Genomic DNA, 12,364 nt, shown 5'->3' with positions numbered 1-12,364 from the left:
CCCCCATGGAGCTCCTCCCACCAAGCCGCCACTCAATCGTGTGTTCTTGTGGCCCCACCCCCATGTTCTCATTAGCATAGCCCCTCCCACCAAGCTGGAGGACCCACCTGCCCCAGACCCCCGGCCACGGATGGTGGGACCCCTGGGGAAGGGCCCAGGCGTCCGGGGCTGCGCCACAACGCGGCTGAAATGGGGGGGGGGGAGGAGAAGCTCGTTTATTGGGGGCGGCGGTGTGGGGTGGGGGTCACTCGTCGGAGCCGGCGGGGCTGCCGGCCGCCGTGGGGCGGCCGAGGAAGACGTCGCCGTAGGAGCAGCCGGCGGCGAAGGCCGGGGCCGCCTCGTCCTCCTCGTCCTCGTCCTCGTCCTCCTCGTCTTCGTCCTCCTCGTCTTCATCCTCCTCCTCCTCGTCCTCGTCCTCCTCCTCCAGCTCGTCCTCCTCGTCGTCGTCCTCCTCCTCCTCCTCCTCGGGGCGGAGGAAGGCCCCCGCCTCGGCGTCGCCCGCCCCGTCCCGGCCGCCCTCGCCCCGCGGCGCCCGCGAGCCGCCGCGCCGGGGCCCCGGCGCGGGCGGCGCGGAGGAGGCTGCGCACGGCCGGGTGCGTGAGGCCGAAGAAGTCGGCGCCGGCGCCGCGGCGCCCGCGGGCCGCCCCCAGGGCCTCGGCCAGCCGCGCGTGGCAGGCGTCGGGGCTGGGGCCCGCCAGCACCCGGCCCGGCTCGTCCTCGGCCACGATCTCGAAGCGGGGCCCGGCGGCGCCGCCGTCGGCGATGCGGCACGTGTAGAGGCACCGGCGCGCCGGGCGGCGGGCGCTGGCGAAGAGCCGGGTGCTGCGGAAGCCCACGGGGAAGATGGCCGACGCCGACGACGCCGTTCCCTGGCGCGGGCCCGGCGGCACCTCGCCCAGGCTGTGGACCGTCAGCGGACCCAGCGCCAGCGGCAGCGCCGGGCGGCCCGGCCCCGCGCCGCCGGCCCCCGCCGCCGCCCCCCGCCGCTGCCGCCGCTGCCGCCAGCCCCGCTCCCCGCCGCCGCGCCGCCCCGCCGCCCTCGGCCTCGGCCCCTCCGGCCTCGACGGCCCTCTCGGCCCAACCGGCTTCGGCCCGTCCGCTCTCGGCCCAATCGGCTTCGTCCCGTCAGCTCTCGGCCCAATCGGCTTCGTCCCGTCAGCTCTCGGCCCAACTGGTCTCGTCCCGTCCGTTCTCGGCCCGTCGGGCCTCGCCGCCGCCCTGGGCCCGTCCCTCGGCCCAATTTGCCTCGTCGCGTCCGCTCTCGGCCCAATTTGCCTCGTCGCGTCCGCTCTCGGCCCAATTTGCCTCGTCCCGTCCGCTCTCGGCCCGATCGGCCTCGTCCCGTCCGCTCTCGGCCCGATCGGCCTCGTCCCGTCCGTTCTCGGCCCGATTTGCCTCGTCCCGTCCGCTCTCGGCCCGATTTGCCTCGTCCCGTCCGTTCTCGGCCCGATTTGCCTCGTCGCGTCCGCTCTCGGCCCGATTTGCCTCGTCGCGTCCGCTCTCGGCCCGTCGGCCCCGGCGGCCCCGGCGGCCGCCCTGGCCCCGTCCCTCGCCCCGAGGGGCCTCGTCCCGTCCGCCCCCTCGGCCCCCGGCCGCGCGGGCGGCTCGTGGCGGGCGGCGCGGCGGGGCCGGCGCCCCGGGGCCTCGGCGGGGAGCCCCGGCGGGTCGTCGGCGCCGGCCAGGGCGCGGAGCCGCAGCAGGCGGCCGAGCAGGAAGCGCCGCTCGTCGCGGGCGCGCAGGAACTTGCGCTCGAGCCGGGCGACCTCGTCGCACAGCGCCGCGTTCTCGAACACCAGCGCCTTGGCCGCCCGCCGCAGCCGGCTGTACTTCAGCCGGTACCCGCTCCGTCTGGCTCCTCTTCGGCACCTTCGTCATCCTCCCGCCGGGCGCGGCGAAGCCTCCCTGCCCGCCGAAGGAAAAGAAAGCAGCCCGTTAACTAGTTAATTAATTAATGCACGTAAATATATATTTAAAAAAATAATTAAAATTTGTTTGATAAATTTAATTTAATAAAAATTAAAATATACCTGTTTTATATACTAATGCATATTTATAAATTAATAGTATATTTATAAATTAATATATATATTTATAAATTGATGCATATTTATAAATTAATAAAATATAAATTAATATATTTATAAATTAATATATATTTATTAATTAATATGTTTATAAATTAATAAAATCTAAATTAATATATTTATAAATAAATATATATTTAAGGATATATATTTATAAATTAATATATATGTTTATAAATTGATATATATATTTATACATTAAATATATAGATTTTATATGTTTAAAACACTGATTTTACATGTTTAAAATATGTATTTTTAGATATAAAAATATACGCGTTATATATTTCAAAATGCATTTTTTAAATTAATATGTACGTACATACGCGTCGTATATATGCGTACATATATGCACAAAATATATGCTTTGTTTATATAAAAATACGTTTTTTAAATCAATATATACGTATGTGCGTGCGTGTATATACAGATGTAAATATATATTTACACACGCGCGTATCGGGCCGCCCCGGCGGCCGAGTCGTCGCCGTTGCAGACGGGCGGGCGGCAGGATCGGGCGTTAATTGCTGTTGTTGTTCAGTTAATTGTTGCTAAATTCATCGTCCACGTCCGTAATCGCGGGAAAATTAATCCTCGACATCTGCAATCGTGGGAAAATTAGCCGGCGACATTTTTAATCGCGGGAAAATCGATCGTCAGCGTCCGTAATCGCAGGAAAATTAAATTACCGCCGGCCCCGGCTGCCGCCTGGAGCCGCCCGGGAACTAAACCGCAAACGACGCTAAACGCAAATAAAAAAAAACCCAAAACCCCCCAAAACCCCTCGCTCGCACCCCCCCCCCCCGGCGCCGCTTCGGCTGCTTTTCGTTTCGCTGGTTTTTGCTCATTCGACTTTTTAGCTTTTTTCCCCCCCTTTTTTCCCCCCTTTTCCTTTTTTTTTTTTGCCTTTTCCCCCTTTTTTCTTCTTTTTCCTTTTTTTATTTTTTTTTGCTTTGTTTTTCCTTTGTTTTTTTTCTGCTGTTTTTTGATTTTGGCCTATCTTTTGCTTTTTTTCCTTTATTCTTTGGACGCTTTTTGCTTTTTTATTTTTTGCTCCTTTTTTCCTAATTTTTGCTTATTCTCACTTTTTAGCTTTCTTTGCTTTTCTGCCTTTCTTACTTTTTTGCCTATTCTTCCTTAGTTTTCACTTATTTTTGCTTATCATTTCGCTTATCGTTTTGCCTTTTCTGCTTCTCTTTCGCTTTTTTGGTTTCTTTGCTTACTGCTTTTGCTTATCTTTCTGCCTTTTTGATATTTTTTGCTTATTTTGCTTTTTTTTTTTTTGCTTTGGGGGTTTTGCTTTTTTGCATTTTTTTGTTTTGCTTTCTGTTTTGCTTTTCCGCCTTTTTTTTTGCTTTCTCCTTTTGCTGTTTCTTGCTTCTTTGCAGCTTTGCTGCCGGATTTTTCGCTCCTTCTCTCCCCGCTCGTTATTTTCTCGCTTTCCCCCCATTTCTCGCCCCCCCCCCCCCCCCCGGTCCAGGCCAAACCTGGGAGCGGCGCCGCGACGGGCCCAGGCGTCCGGGCGGAGGAAGAGGAAGGGAGGGAGCAGGAAGAGGAAGAGGAGGATGAAGGCCGGGGGGGGGCAAAACTTAACCAAACCGAGGAGGATTGAACCCAAAATGATGCAGGGCGGGGGGGAGTGAGAGGGCCCAGGTGTCCGGGCGGCCTCCCCTCCCCCCCCGTGACCTCGCGTGACCCCTAGGTCTCGCCCCACCCCCATGGGGAGGGGGCGTCTGGATGTGGGGTGGGGGAGACAAGGCGTCCGAGAGGGGGGGGGCCCAGGCGTCCGGGCGGCGGTGACGTCATGCGCCGCCTCCCAGCAGCCCCCGGGGCCGGGGGAGGGGGGAGGGGGTCCCCGCCCCTCCCCCGCCGACCCCCGACCCCCGACCCCGGCGCCATGGCGGTGAGCGGGCGGCGGCGGCCGGGCCGGGGACACGCGTGTGCGGGCGTGCGTGGGCGCGCGCGCGTGAACAGGCGTGTGCTCGCACACGCGTGTGCAGCTGTGCGCGTGTGTGCGAGCCTTTGCATGAGCGTGTGCGTGCGTGGGCATGTGCACATGAACGGGGGTGCTCGCACACGCGTGTGCAGCTGTGCGCGTGTGTGCGAGCCTTTGCATGAGCGTGCGTGCAAGTGTGCAGGCGTGTGCAGGCGTGTGCATACCTGTAGAGACCTGTTAGCCTTTGTGTGCACATGCGTGTGCAGCCATGTGCATGCGTGTGTGAGCCTTTGCATGAGCGTGCGTGTGCACGTGCACAGCTGTGCATGCGTGTGAGCAGCCGTGTGCATGTGTGTGAGTCTGTGTGTGTGTCTCTGTGCGTGCACGCGTGCGCAGCTGTGTGCACACATGTGCGGCTGCGTGCATGCATAAACGTCCATGTGCATCCATGTGCTGCTGTGTGCACGCGTGTGCAGCTCCGTGCACGCGTGTGCAGCCCCGTGCACGCGTGTTCAGCCCCGTGCATGCGTGTTCGGCCCCGTGCACGCGTGTTCAGCCCCGTGCACATGTGTTCAGCCCCGTGCACACGTGTTCGGCCCCGTGCACGCGTGTTCAGCCCCGTGCATGCGTGTTCAGCTCCGTGCACGCATGTGCAGCCCCGTGCACATGTGTTCAGCCCCGTGCATGCGTGTTCAGCTCCGTGCACGCGTGTGCAGCCCCGTGCACGCGTGCACACCCCGTGTGCACCCCATGTGTACCCTGTGTGCCCCCCTGTACCCCAATGACCCCCGCTGACCCCACAGGCCGAGGCGCCGACGCCCCCCAGGTCCCTGGGGGCCGGTGACAGCGACGGGCGGGAGGAGCCGGCAGGAGCCAGGTGGGGGGGGACGTGGGGATGGGACGTGGGGTGGGGATGGGGTGGGGACATTGGGACGGGGACGTGGGGACGGGATGGGGACGAGGTGGGGAGGTGGTGATGGGACATGGGACATGGGGATGTGGGGTGGGACGTGGGGATGAGGTGGAGACGTGGGGTGGGACGTGGGGATGGGAACGGGGACGTGGGGATGGGACGTGGGGGCGTGGGGATGGGGATGGGGATGTGGGGTGGGACGTGGGGATGGGATGGGAATGAGGTGGGGAGGTGGTGATGGGACATGGGACATGGGGATGTGGGGTGGGACGTGGGGATGAGGTGGAGACATGGGGTGGGACGTGGGGATGGGAACGGGGACGTGGGGATGGGACGTGGGGGCGTGGGGATGGGGATGGGGATGTGGGGTGGGACGTGGGGATGGGATGGGAATGAGGTGGGGAGGTGGTGATGGGACATGGGACATGGGGATGGGGACAGGACGTGGGGATGGGGACGTGGGGACGGGATGGGGAGGTGGTGATGGGACATGGGACATGGGGATGGGGATGTGGGGACAGGATGTGGGGATGGGGATGTGGGGTGGGACGTGGGGATGAGGTGGAGACGTGGGGATGGGACACAGGGATGGGGACGGGGACATGGGGATGTGGTGGGGACGTTGGGACGGGGAGGGGGACGTGGGGACGAGGTGGGGACGGGACGTGGGCACGAGGTGGGGACGTGGGGATGGGACGTGGGGATGGGACATGGGGACGAGGTGGGGATGAGGTGGGGATGTGGGGATGGGGACATGGGGATGTGGGGACGAGGTGGGGACGAGGTGGGGATGGGGACGTGGGGACGGGATGTGGGGATGGGACACGGGGATGTGGGGACGGGGACGCGAGGACGAGGTGGGGACTCCTCGCCCCAAAGCTGCCCCGGCCATCGGGGACGTCCTGCCCCCTCCCCCACCGTGGGGCGCTGACGTCCCCCCACCACCGGTGACACCCGACAGGGACCTGCTGCCATTGGCCGCCGCCGCTGCCGTCGCCTGGATGGAGCCGTCACCGGCGCCTGGCGTCGCCCTCCCCGGTGAGCGGGGAAACCGAGGCCCCGGAGGGGCTGGCGGTCGGTGGCCCGTCACCGTGGCCTCACGCCAGCGGCATGTCTTGTAGGCGAGGAGGAGGAGGAGGAGGAGCAAGATGAGGGAGAACGTGGCGATGGAGAAAGTAGTGACGGAGAATGCGTCGATGGAGATGGAGAACGTGGTGAGGAGGACCATAGTGAGGAAGAACATGGTGAGGAGGACCATGGTGATGGAGAACATGGTGAGGAAGAACGTGGTGACGGAGGACATGGCGAGGAAGAACATGGTGATGAAGAACATGGTATGGAGGACCTTGGTGATGGAGGACATGGTAAGGAAGAACATGGTGATGGAGAACATGGTGTGGAGGACCTTGGTGATGGAGAACATGGTGATGGAGACCATGGTGATGGAGAACATGGTATGGAGAACCATGGTGATGGAGAACATGGTATGGAGGACCTTGGTGATAGAGAACATGGTGATGGAGAACATGGTATGGAGGACCTTGGTGATAGAGAACATGGTGATGGAGAACATGGTATGGAGAACCATGGTGATGGAGAACATGGTATGGAGGACCTTGGTGATGGAGAACATGGTGATGGAGAACATGGTATGGAGAACCATGGTGATGGAGAACATGGTATGGAGAACCATGGTGATGGAGAACATGGTATGGAGGACCTTGGTGATAGAGAACATGGTGATGGAGAACATGGTATGGAGAACCATGGTGATGGAGAACATGGTATGGAGGACCTTGGTGATGGAGAACATGGTGATGGAGAACATGGTATGGAGAACCATGGTGATGGAGAACATGGTGTGGAGGACCTTGCTGATGGAGAACATGGTGATGGAGAACATGGTATGGAGAACCATGGTGATGGAGAACATGGTATGGAGAACCATGGTGATGGAGAATATGGTGATGGAGAACATGGTATGGAGGACCTTGGTGATGGAGAACATGGTGATGGACAACATTTTATGGAGGACCTTGGTGACAGAGGACGTGGCGAGGCAGCCGAGGAGGCCGAGGAGGAGGAGGAGGAGGCGGCCGAAGGCCAGCGGTGCGGCGAGTGCGGCCGGGCCGGGGCGCGCCGGGGCGAGCGGCCCCACGCCTGCGGCGAGTGCGGCAAGCGCTTCCGGCGCGGCGCCACGCTGGCCGAGCACCGGCGGACCCACACGGGCGAGCGGCCCTTCGGCTGCGGCGACTGCGGCGCCCGCTTCACCCAGCGCTCCACGCTGGCCCACCACCGGCGGACCCACACGGGCGAGCGGCCCCACGCCTGCGGCGACTGCGGCAAGCGCTTCGCCCGCCGCTCCACCCTGGCCGCCCACCGGCGCGTCCACACGGGCGAGCGGCCCTACGCCTGCGGCGACTGCGGCCGCCGCTTCGCCGTCAGCTCCGACCTGGCCAAGCACCGGCGGACCCACGGCGGGGGGCAGCGCCGCGGCGGGGGCAGCCAGCTCCACAACGGTGCCGGCGGGGGTGGCAGCCAGCGCTGCGATGGTGGCGACGGTGGCAACCAACGCTGTGGTGGTGGTGGTAACCAACGCCGTGACGCTGGTGATGGTGGCAGCCAACGCTGTGATGGGGGCGATGGTGGCAACCCACACCGTGGTGGTGGTAGCAGCCAATGCCGTGGTGGTGGCGGCCAATGCCATGACGGTGGTGGCCAATGCCATGACGGTGGCGGCCAATATCACGATGGCGGCGGCCAACACGGTGATGGCGGCGGCGACGCGGTGGAGCCTCCCCACAACCAGCACCACCATGGCGGCGACCAGTGCCGCGATAGCGACCGTGGTGACGACCGACACCACGATGGCGGTGACCAGCGCCATGATGGTGACAACCAATGCTGTGCTGGTGGTGACCAATACCATCATGGTGCCAGCCAACGCCATGATGGTGGCAACCAACACTATGATGGTGCCGACCAAAGCTATGATGGTGGTGACCAACACCATGATGGTTGCAGCCAGTGCTGCCACGGTGACAACCAACGCCATGATGGTGGTGACCAACGCCATGATGGTGGCGACCAACACTATGATGGTGGCAACCAACACCATGATGGTGTTGGTGACCAGCACCATGATGGTGGCGACCAACGCCGTGATGGTGGCGACCAACGCCGTGATGGCGGCGACCAATGCCGTGATGGTGGCAACCAACACTATGATGGTGGTGACCAACGCTGTGATGGTGATGACCAACGCCGTGATGGTGGCGACCAACGCCGTGATGGTGGCAACCAACACTATGATGGTGGTGACCAACGCCGTGATGGTGGTGACCAACGTCGTGACGGTGGCGACCACCGCAGCCATGGAGGCGACCACCGCGGCGGCGAGCAGCAGGGCGACGGCTCCGGGGCGGGCGCGGAGCAGCCGCGCCGCTGCGAGGAGTGCGGCCGGGCTCGGCGCGCCGGCGGCGGCGGCGGCGGCGTTGGAGGTGGCGGGCCGCCGCCGCCGCACCGCCGGGCCGGCGCGTCGGCCTGCGCCCGCTGCCCGCGGCGCCCGGAGGGCCGCGCCGCCAAGCCCTACGCCTGCGGCGAGTGCGGCAAGAGCTTCGGGCAGAGCTCCAAGCTGCTGCGGCACCGCGTCACCCACACCGGCGAGAAGCCCTTCGCCTGCCCCGAGTGCGGCAAGATCTTCAGCCAGAGCTCCAACCTGGCCGAGCACCGGCGGACCCACGGCGCCGGCGGGCGCCGGCACCTCTGCCCGCTCTGCGGCAAGGCCTTCGCCCTCGGCGCCTACCTGGCCAAGCACCGGCTGACGCACACGGGCGAGCGGCCGTACCGCTGCACCGAGTGCGGCAAGGCCTTCCGGCAGAGCTCCAACCTGCTGCAGCACCAGCGGGTGCACACGGGCGAGCGGCCCTTCACCTGCGCCCAGTGCGGCAAGAGCTTCTGCCAGAACTCCCACCTGGCCAAGCACCGGCGCACGCACACGGGCGAGCGGCCCTACCGCTGCGGCGACTGCGGCAAGAGCTTCCGGCAGAGCGCCAACCTCCTGGAGCACCGGCACACGCACACGGGCGAGCGGCCCTACCGCTGCGCCCGCTGCGGCAAGACCTTCGGCTGGAGCTCGGCCTTCAGCAAGCACCAGCGCACGCACCTGCCCTGAGCCGCCGCCCCCGCCGCCGCCCCACGCCTCGTCCGCGCTCTGGGTCCTCCAGCCGGCGACCAGCGTCCTGCTCCGGCTCCGTGGCCCCAGCCCAGCTCCATCATCCTGCTCCAGCTCCATCATCCTGCTCCGGCTCCGTGGCCCCATCCCACCTCCATGAGCCCCATCCCACCTCCATGAGCCCCATCCCACCTCCATGAGCCCCATCCCAGCTCCATGAGCCCCAGCCCAGCTCCATCATCCTGCTCCAGCTCCGTGTCTCCATCCCAGCTCCATGAGCCCCATCCCACCTCCATGAGCCCCATCCCAGCTCCATGAGCCCCAGCCCAGCTCCATGGCCCCAGCCCAGCTCCATGGCCCCAGCCCACCTCCATCATCCTGCTCCAGCTCCATCATCCTGCTCCGGCTCCGTGGCCCCATCCCACCTCCATGAGCCCCATCCCACCTCCATGAGCCCCATCCCAGCTCCGTGGCCCCATCCCAGCTCCATCGTCCTGCTCCGGCTCCATGTCTCCAGCCCAACTCCATCATCCTGCTCCAGCTCCATCATCCTGCTCCAGCTCCATCATCCTGCTCCGGCTCCGTGGCCCCATCCCACCTCCATGAGCCCCAGCCCAGCTCCATGAGCCCCAGCCCAGCTCCATGGCCCCAGCCCAGCTCCATGGCCCCATCCCAGCTCCATGAGCCCCATCCCACCTCCATGAGCCCCATCCCAGCTCCATGGCCCCAGCCCAGCTCCATTGTCCTGCTCCGGCTCCGTGGCCCCATCCCAGCTCCGTGTCTCCATCCCAGCTCCATGAGCCCCATCCCACCTCCATGAGCCCCATCCCAGCTCCATGGCCCCAGCCCAGCTCCATCATCCTGCTCCGGTTCCGTGGCCCCATCCCAGCTCCATGGCCCCAGCCCTGGTCCATCGTCCTGCTCCGGCTCCATGTCTCCATCCAGCTCCATCGTCCTGCTCCGGCTCCATGAGCCCCATCTCAGCTCCGTGGCCCCATCCCAGCTCCATCGTCCTGCTCCAGCTCACCCCAAGTCCCATCCCATGGCCCCAGCCCAGCTCCATCGTTCTGCTCCGGCTCCGTGGCCCCATCCCACCTCTATGAGCCCCATCCCAGCTCCGTGGCCCCATCCCAGCTCCATCATCCTGCTCCGGCTCACCCCAGGTCCCGTCCCACTGCCCCAGCCCAGCTCCATCGTCCTGCTCCGGTTCCATGAGCCCCAGCCCAGCTCCATGTCTCCATCCCAGCTCCATTGTCCTGCTCCAGCCCACCTCAGGTCCCATCCCAGTGCCCCAGACCAGCCCCACGGCCTCAGCCCAGCTCCATCGTCCTGCTCAAGCTCCAGGACCTCCCATCCTGGCTCCACGTCCCCCTTCCCAGCTCCATCATCCTGCCCCAGCTCGGTGTCTCCATCCCACCTTCCCACCCCCCATCCCACCTCCGTGTCCCCATCCCAGCTCCGTGACCCTGCCCCACCTCCGCGTCCCCGTCCCGGCTCCTTGTTCCTGACCCATCTCCGTGTCCCACCATCTCTCCCCTCTCCCATTGGGGAGCACCTTGGGGGTGACCTGGGGGTCCAGGCCGTTCCCGTCTCCCACTGTCCTCGCGATCCCGGAGCCACCTGGAGCCAGGAGGTTTCCAATTGGCAGCCGGCATGGGGCCATGGCCGCCCCGGACGCCTGGGCCCCTCCTGGGGGGGATGGGACCCCCGATGGGAGGGGGCGGTCTCGCTACCCCACCTGAGTCCATCAATAAACAGTGGTCGAAGCTGCTCACTGCCCCTGTGGTTCCCTGCGGGGCTCACTGGGAGGTACTGGGAGGTACTGGGAAATCCAGGAGGGGTGTGGTGACACCAGTGGGGGGTTCGGGGACCCCCAGGAGGGTTTGGGGACACCAAGGAAGGAGCTGGGGACACCAAAAGGAGGGGGACACCAAAGGGGGTTTGGGACACCTAGGAGGAGTTTGGGGACACCAAGGGGGAGCTGGAGATATCAGGTGGGGTCTGGGGACCCCCAGAAGGGATCTGGGGACACCAAAGGGGGGTTGGGGACAGTGAGGAGGGGTTTGGGGACACCGGGGGGGGGTGGAGACATCAGGTGGGGTTTGGGGGCACCTAGGAGGGGTTTGGGGACCCTCCAATGGGGTTTGGGGACACCTGGGAGGGTTTGGGGACACCAAAGGGGGTTTGGGGACACCTAGGAGGGGTTTGGGGACCACTGGGTGGGTTTGGGGACAGGTAGACGGGGTTTGGGGACACCGGGGGGGGTGGGGACCCCAAAGAGGGGTTTGGGGACACCTGGGAGGGTTTGGGGACCCCAAAGAAGGGTTTGGGGACACCAAGGAGGGGGTTGGGGACACCTGAGAGGGGTTTGAGGAACCCCAGGTAGGTTTGGGGACACCAAAGAGGGGGGTGGGACCCCCAGGAGGGGACCGGGGACCCCCCAGGAGGGTTTGGGGACACCAAGGGGGGGGTGGGGACCCGCAGGTGGGCTCTCAGGACCCCCGGGAGGGCTCTGGGGCCAGCGCAGCAGCATCGCCGCATTTTCGGGGCAAAAAGAGGCGAAAACAGTACAACGGCTCCCTGGGGGCGGCGGGGGGGGGGGGGAGGGGGCAGCCGGGGGCCGGCGTGGGGAGGCCTGGCCGGACGGATGGACGGAGGCCTGGACAGAGGGCCGGACAGAGGGCCGAGGGCGGCGGGACAGACGGGCGGACGGCGCCGAGCGGCCGCGACTTCCGCCGCCGCCGCCGCCATTGCGCCGGGGCCCCCCGAGCGGCCGGAGCGGGAAGGAGCCGAGGGGCCGGGGGGGACCCCAGGGCGGGCCGGGGGCGCCCATGGAGCGAGCCGGGCCGCCCCCCGCCCCGGCGCCCGCCGGCCCCCCGCGGCCCGGCCCAGGTGAGAGCCGGGCACCGGTGGGGGGGGGGGTGGATGGATGGATGGATGGATGGGCGGACGGACGGACGGACGGACGGGGGAAGGCGGGAGCCGGGAGAGGGGCCACTCGGGGTGCGGGGGGGTGGGACGCCCCGTGGGTGCAGCCCTGGGGGTCCCGTGGGTGCAGGATGCCCCGTGGGTGCAGCCCTGGGGGTCCCGCGGGTGCAGGACGCCCCGTGGATGCAGGACGCCCCGTGGGCACAGCCCTGTGGGTCCCGGGGGTGCAGGACGCCCCGTGGATGCAGGACGCCCCGTGGGCACAGCCCTGGGGGTCCTGTGGGTGCAGGACGCCCCGTGGGTGCAGCCCTGGGGGTCCCGGGGGTGCA

At 64.7% G+C, this 12,364-nt stretch overlaps 2 protein-coding genes across 2 annotated transcripts; one reads left to right on the top strand and one right to left on the bottom strand.

The window, feature by feature from the left end:
• Window positions 1-244: 244 nt before the first annotated feature.
• On the bottom strand, window positions 245-3,534 carry TBRG1 (transforming growth factor beta regulator 1). The gene is made up of 4 exons (XM_062600926.1): window positions 3,440-3,534; window positions 1,554-1,857; window positions 555-959; window positions 245-463 (listed from the first exon to the last, which is right to left on the bottom strand). Exons 1-4 carry the CDS (start codon window positions 3,532-3,534, stop codon window positions 245-247), a joined length of 1,023 nt encoding a protein of 340 aa, XP_062456910.1.
• Window positions 3,535-3,879: 345 nt separating this feature from the next.
• LOC134154212 (zinc finger protein 774-like) lies at window positions 3,880-9,200 on the top strand. Its single transcript, XM_062600928.1, has 5 exons — window positions 3,880-3,987; window positions 4,824-4,897; window positions 5,895-5,971; window positions 6,055-7,414; window positions 8,513-9,200. The coding sequence occupies exons 1-5, from the start codon at window positions 3,889-3,891 to the stop codon at window positions 9,105-9,107; spliced, it is 2,205 nt and encodes a 734-aa protein (XP_062456912.1). The 5' UTR covers window positions 3,880-3,888; the 3' UTR covers window positions 9,108-9,200.
• The last annotated feature ends 3,164 nt before the right edge of the window (window positions 9,201-12,364 follow it).

This window comes from Rhea pennata, unplaced genomic scaffold (genome assembly GCF_028389875.1).
Source record: "Rhea pennata isolate bPtePen1 unplaced genomic scaffold, bPtePen1.pri scaffold_160, whole genome shotgun sequence".
NCBI classification, from domain to species: Eukaryota; Metazoa; Chordata; class Aves; order Rheiformes; family Rheidae; genus Rhea; species Rhea pennata.
The sequence above is the reverse complement of the archived record's forward strand: the minus strand, read 5'-3'. Positions and strand labels throughout refer to the sequence as shown.

Excerpts from the sequence above, each read along its gene's own strand:
- TBRG1 (XM_062600926.1), bottom strand. The coding sequence starts at position 3,534 with ATGGGGGGAAAGCGAGAAAATAACGAGCGGGGAGAGAAGGAGCGAAAA. Across the intron at positions 960-1,553 it reads ACGGGACGAGGCCCCTCGGG|GGCGCGGGGCCGGGCCGCCC; the intron begins GCGAGGGACGGG and ends GCGGGGGCCGGC. Across the intron at positions 464-554 it reads TCCGCGCCGCCCGCGCCGGG|GAGGAGGAGGAGGAGGACGA; the intron begins GCCCCGGCGCGG and ends CTCCGCCCCGAG.
- LOC134154212 (XM_062600928.1), top strand. The coding sequence starts at position 3,889 with ATGCGCCGCCTCCCAGCAGCCCCCGGGGCCGGGGGAGGGGGGAGGGGG. Across the intron at positions 5,972-6,054 it reads GCCTGGCGTCGCCCTCCCCG|GCGAGGAGGAGGAGGAGGAG; the intron begins GTGAGCGGGGAA and ends CATGTCTTGTAG. Across the intron at positions 7,415-8,512 it reads CACCGGCGGACCCACGGCGG|CGCCAAGCCCTACGCCTGCG; the intron begins GGGGCAGCGCCG and ends GGAGGGCCGCGC.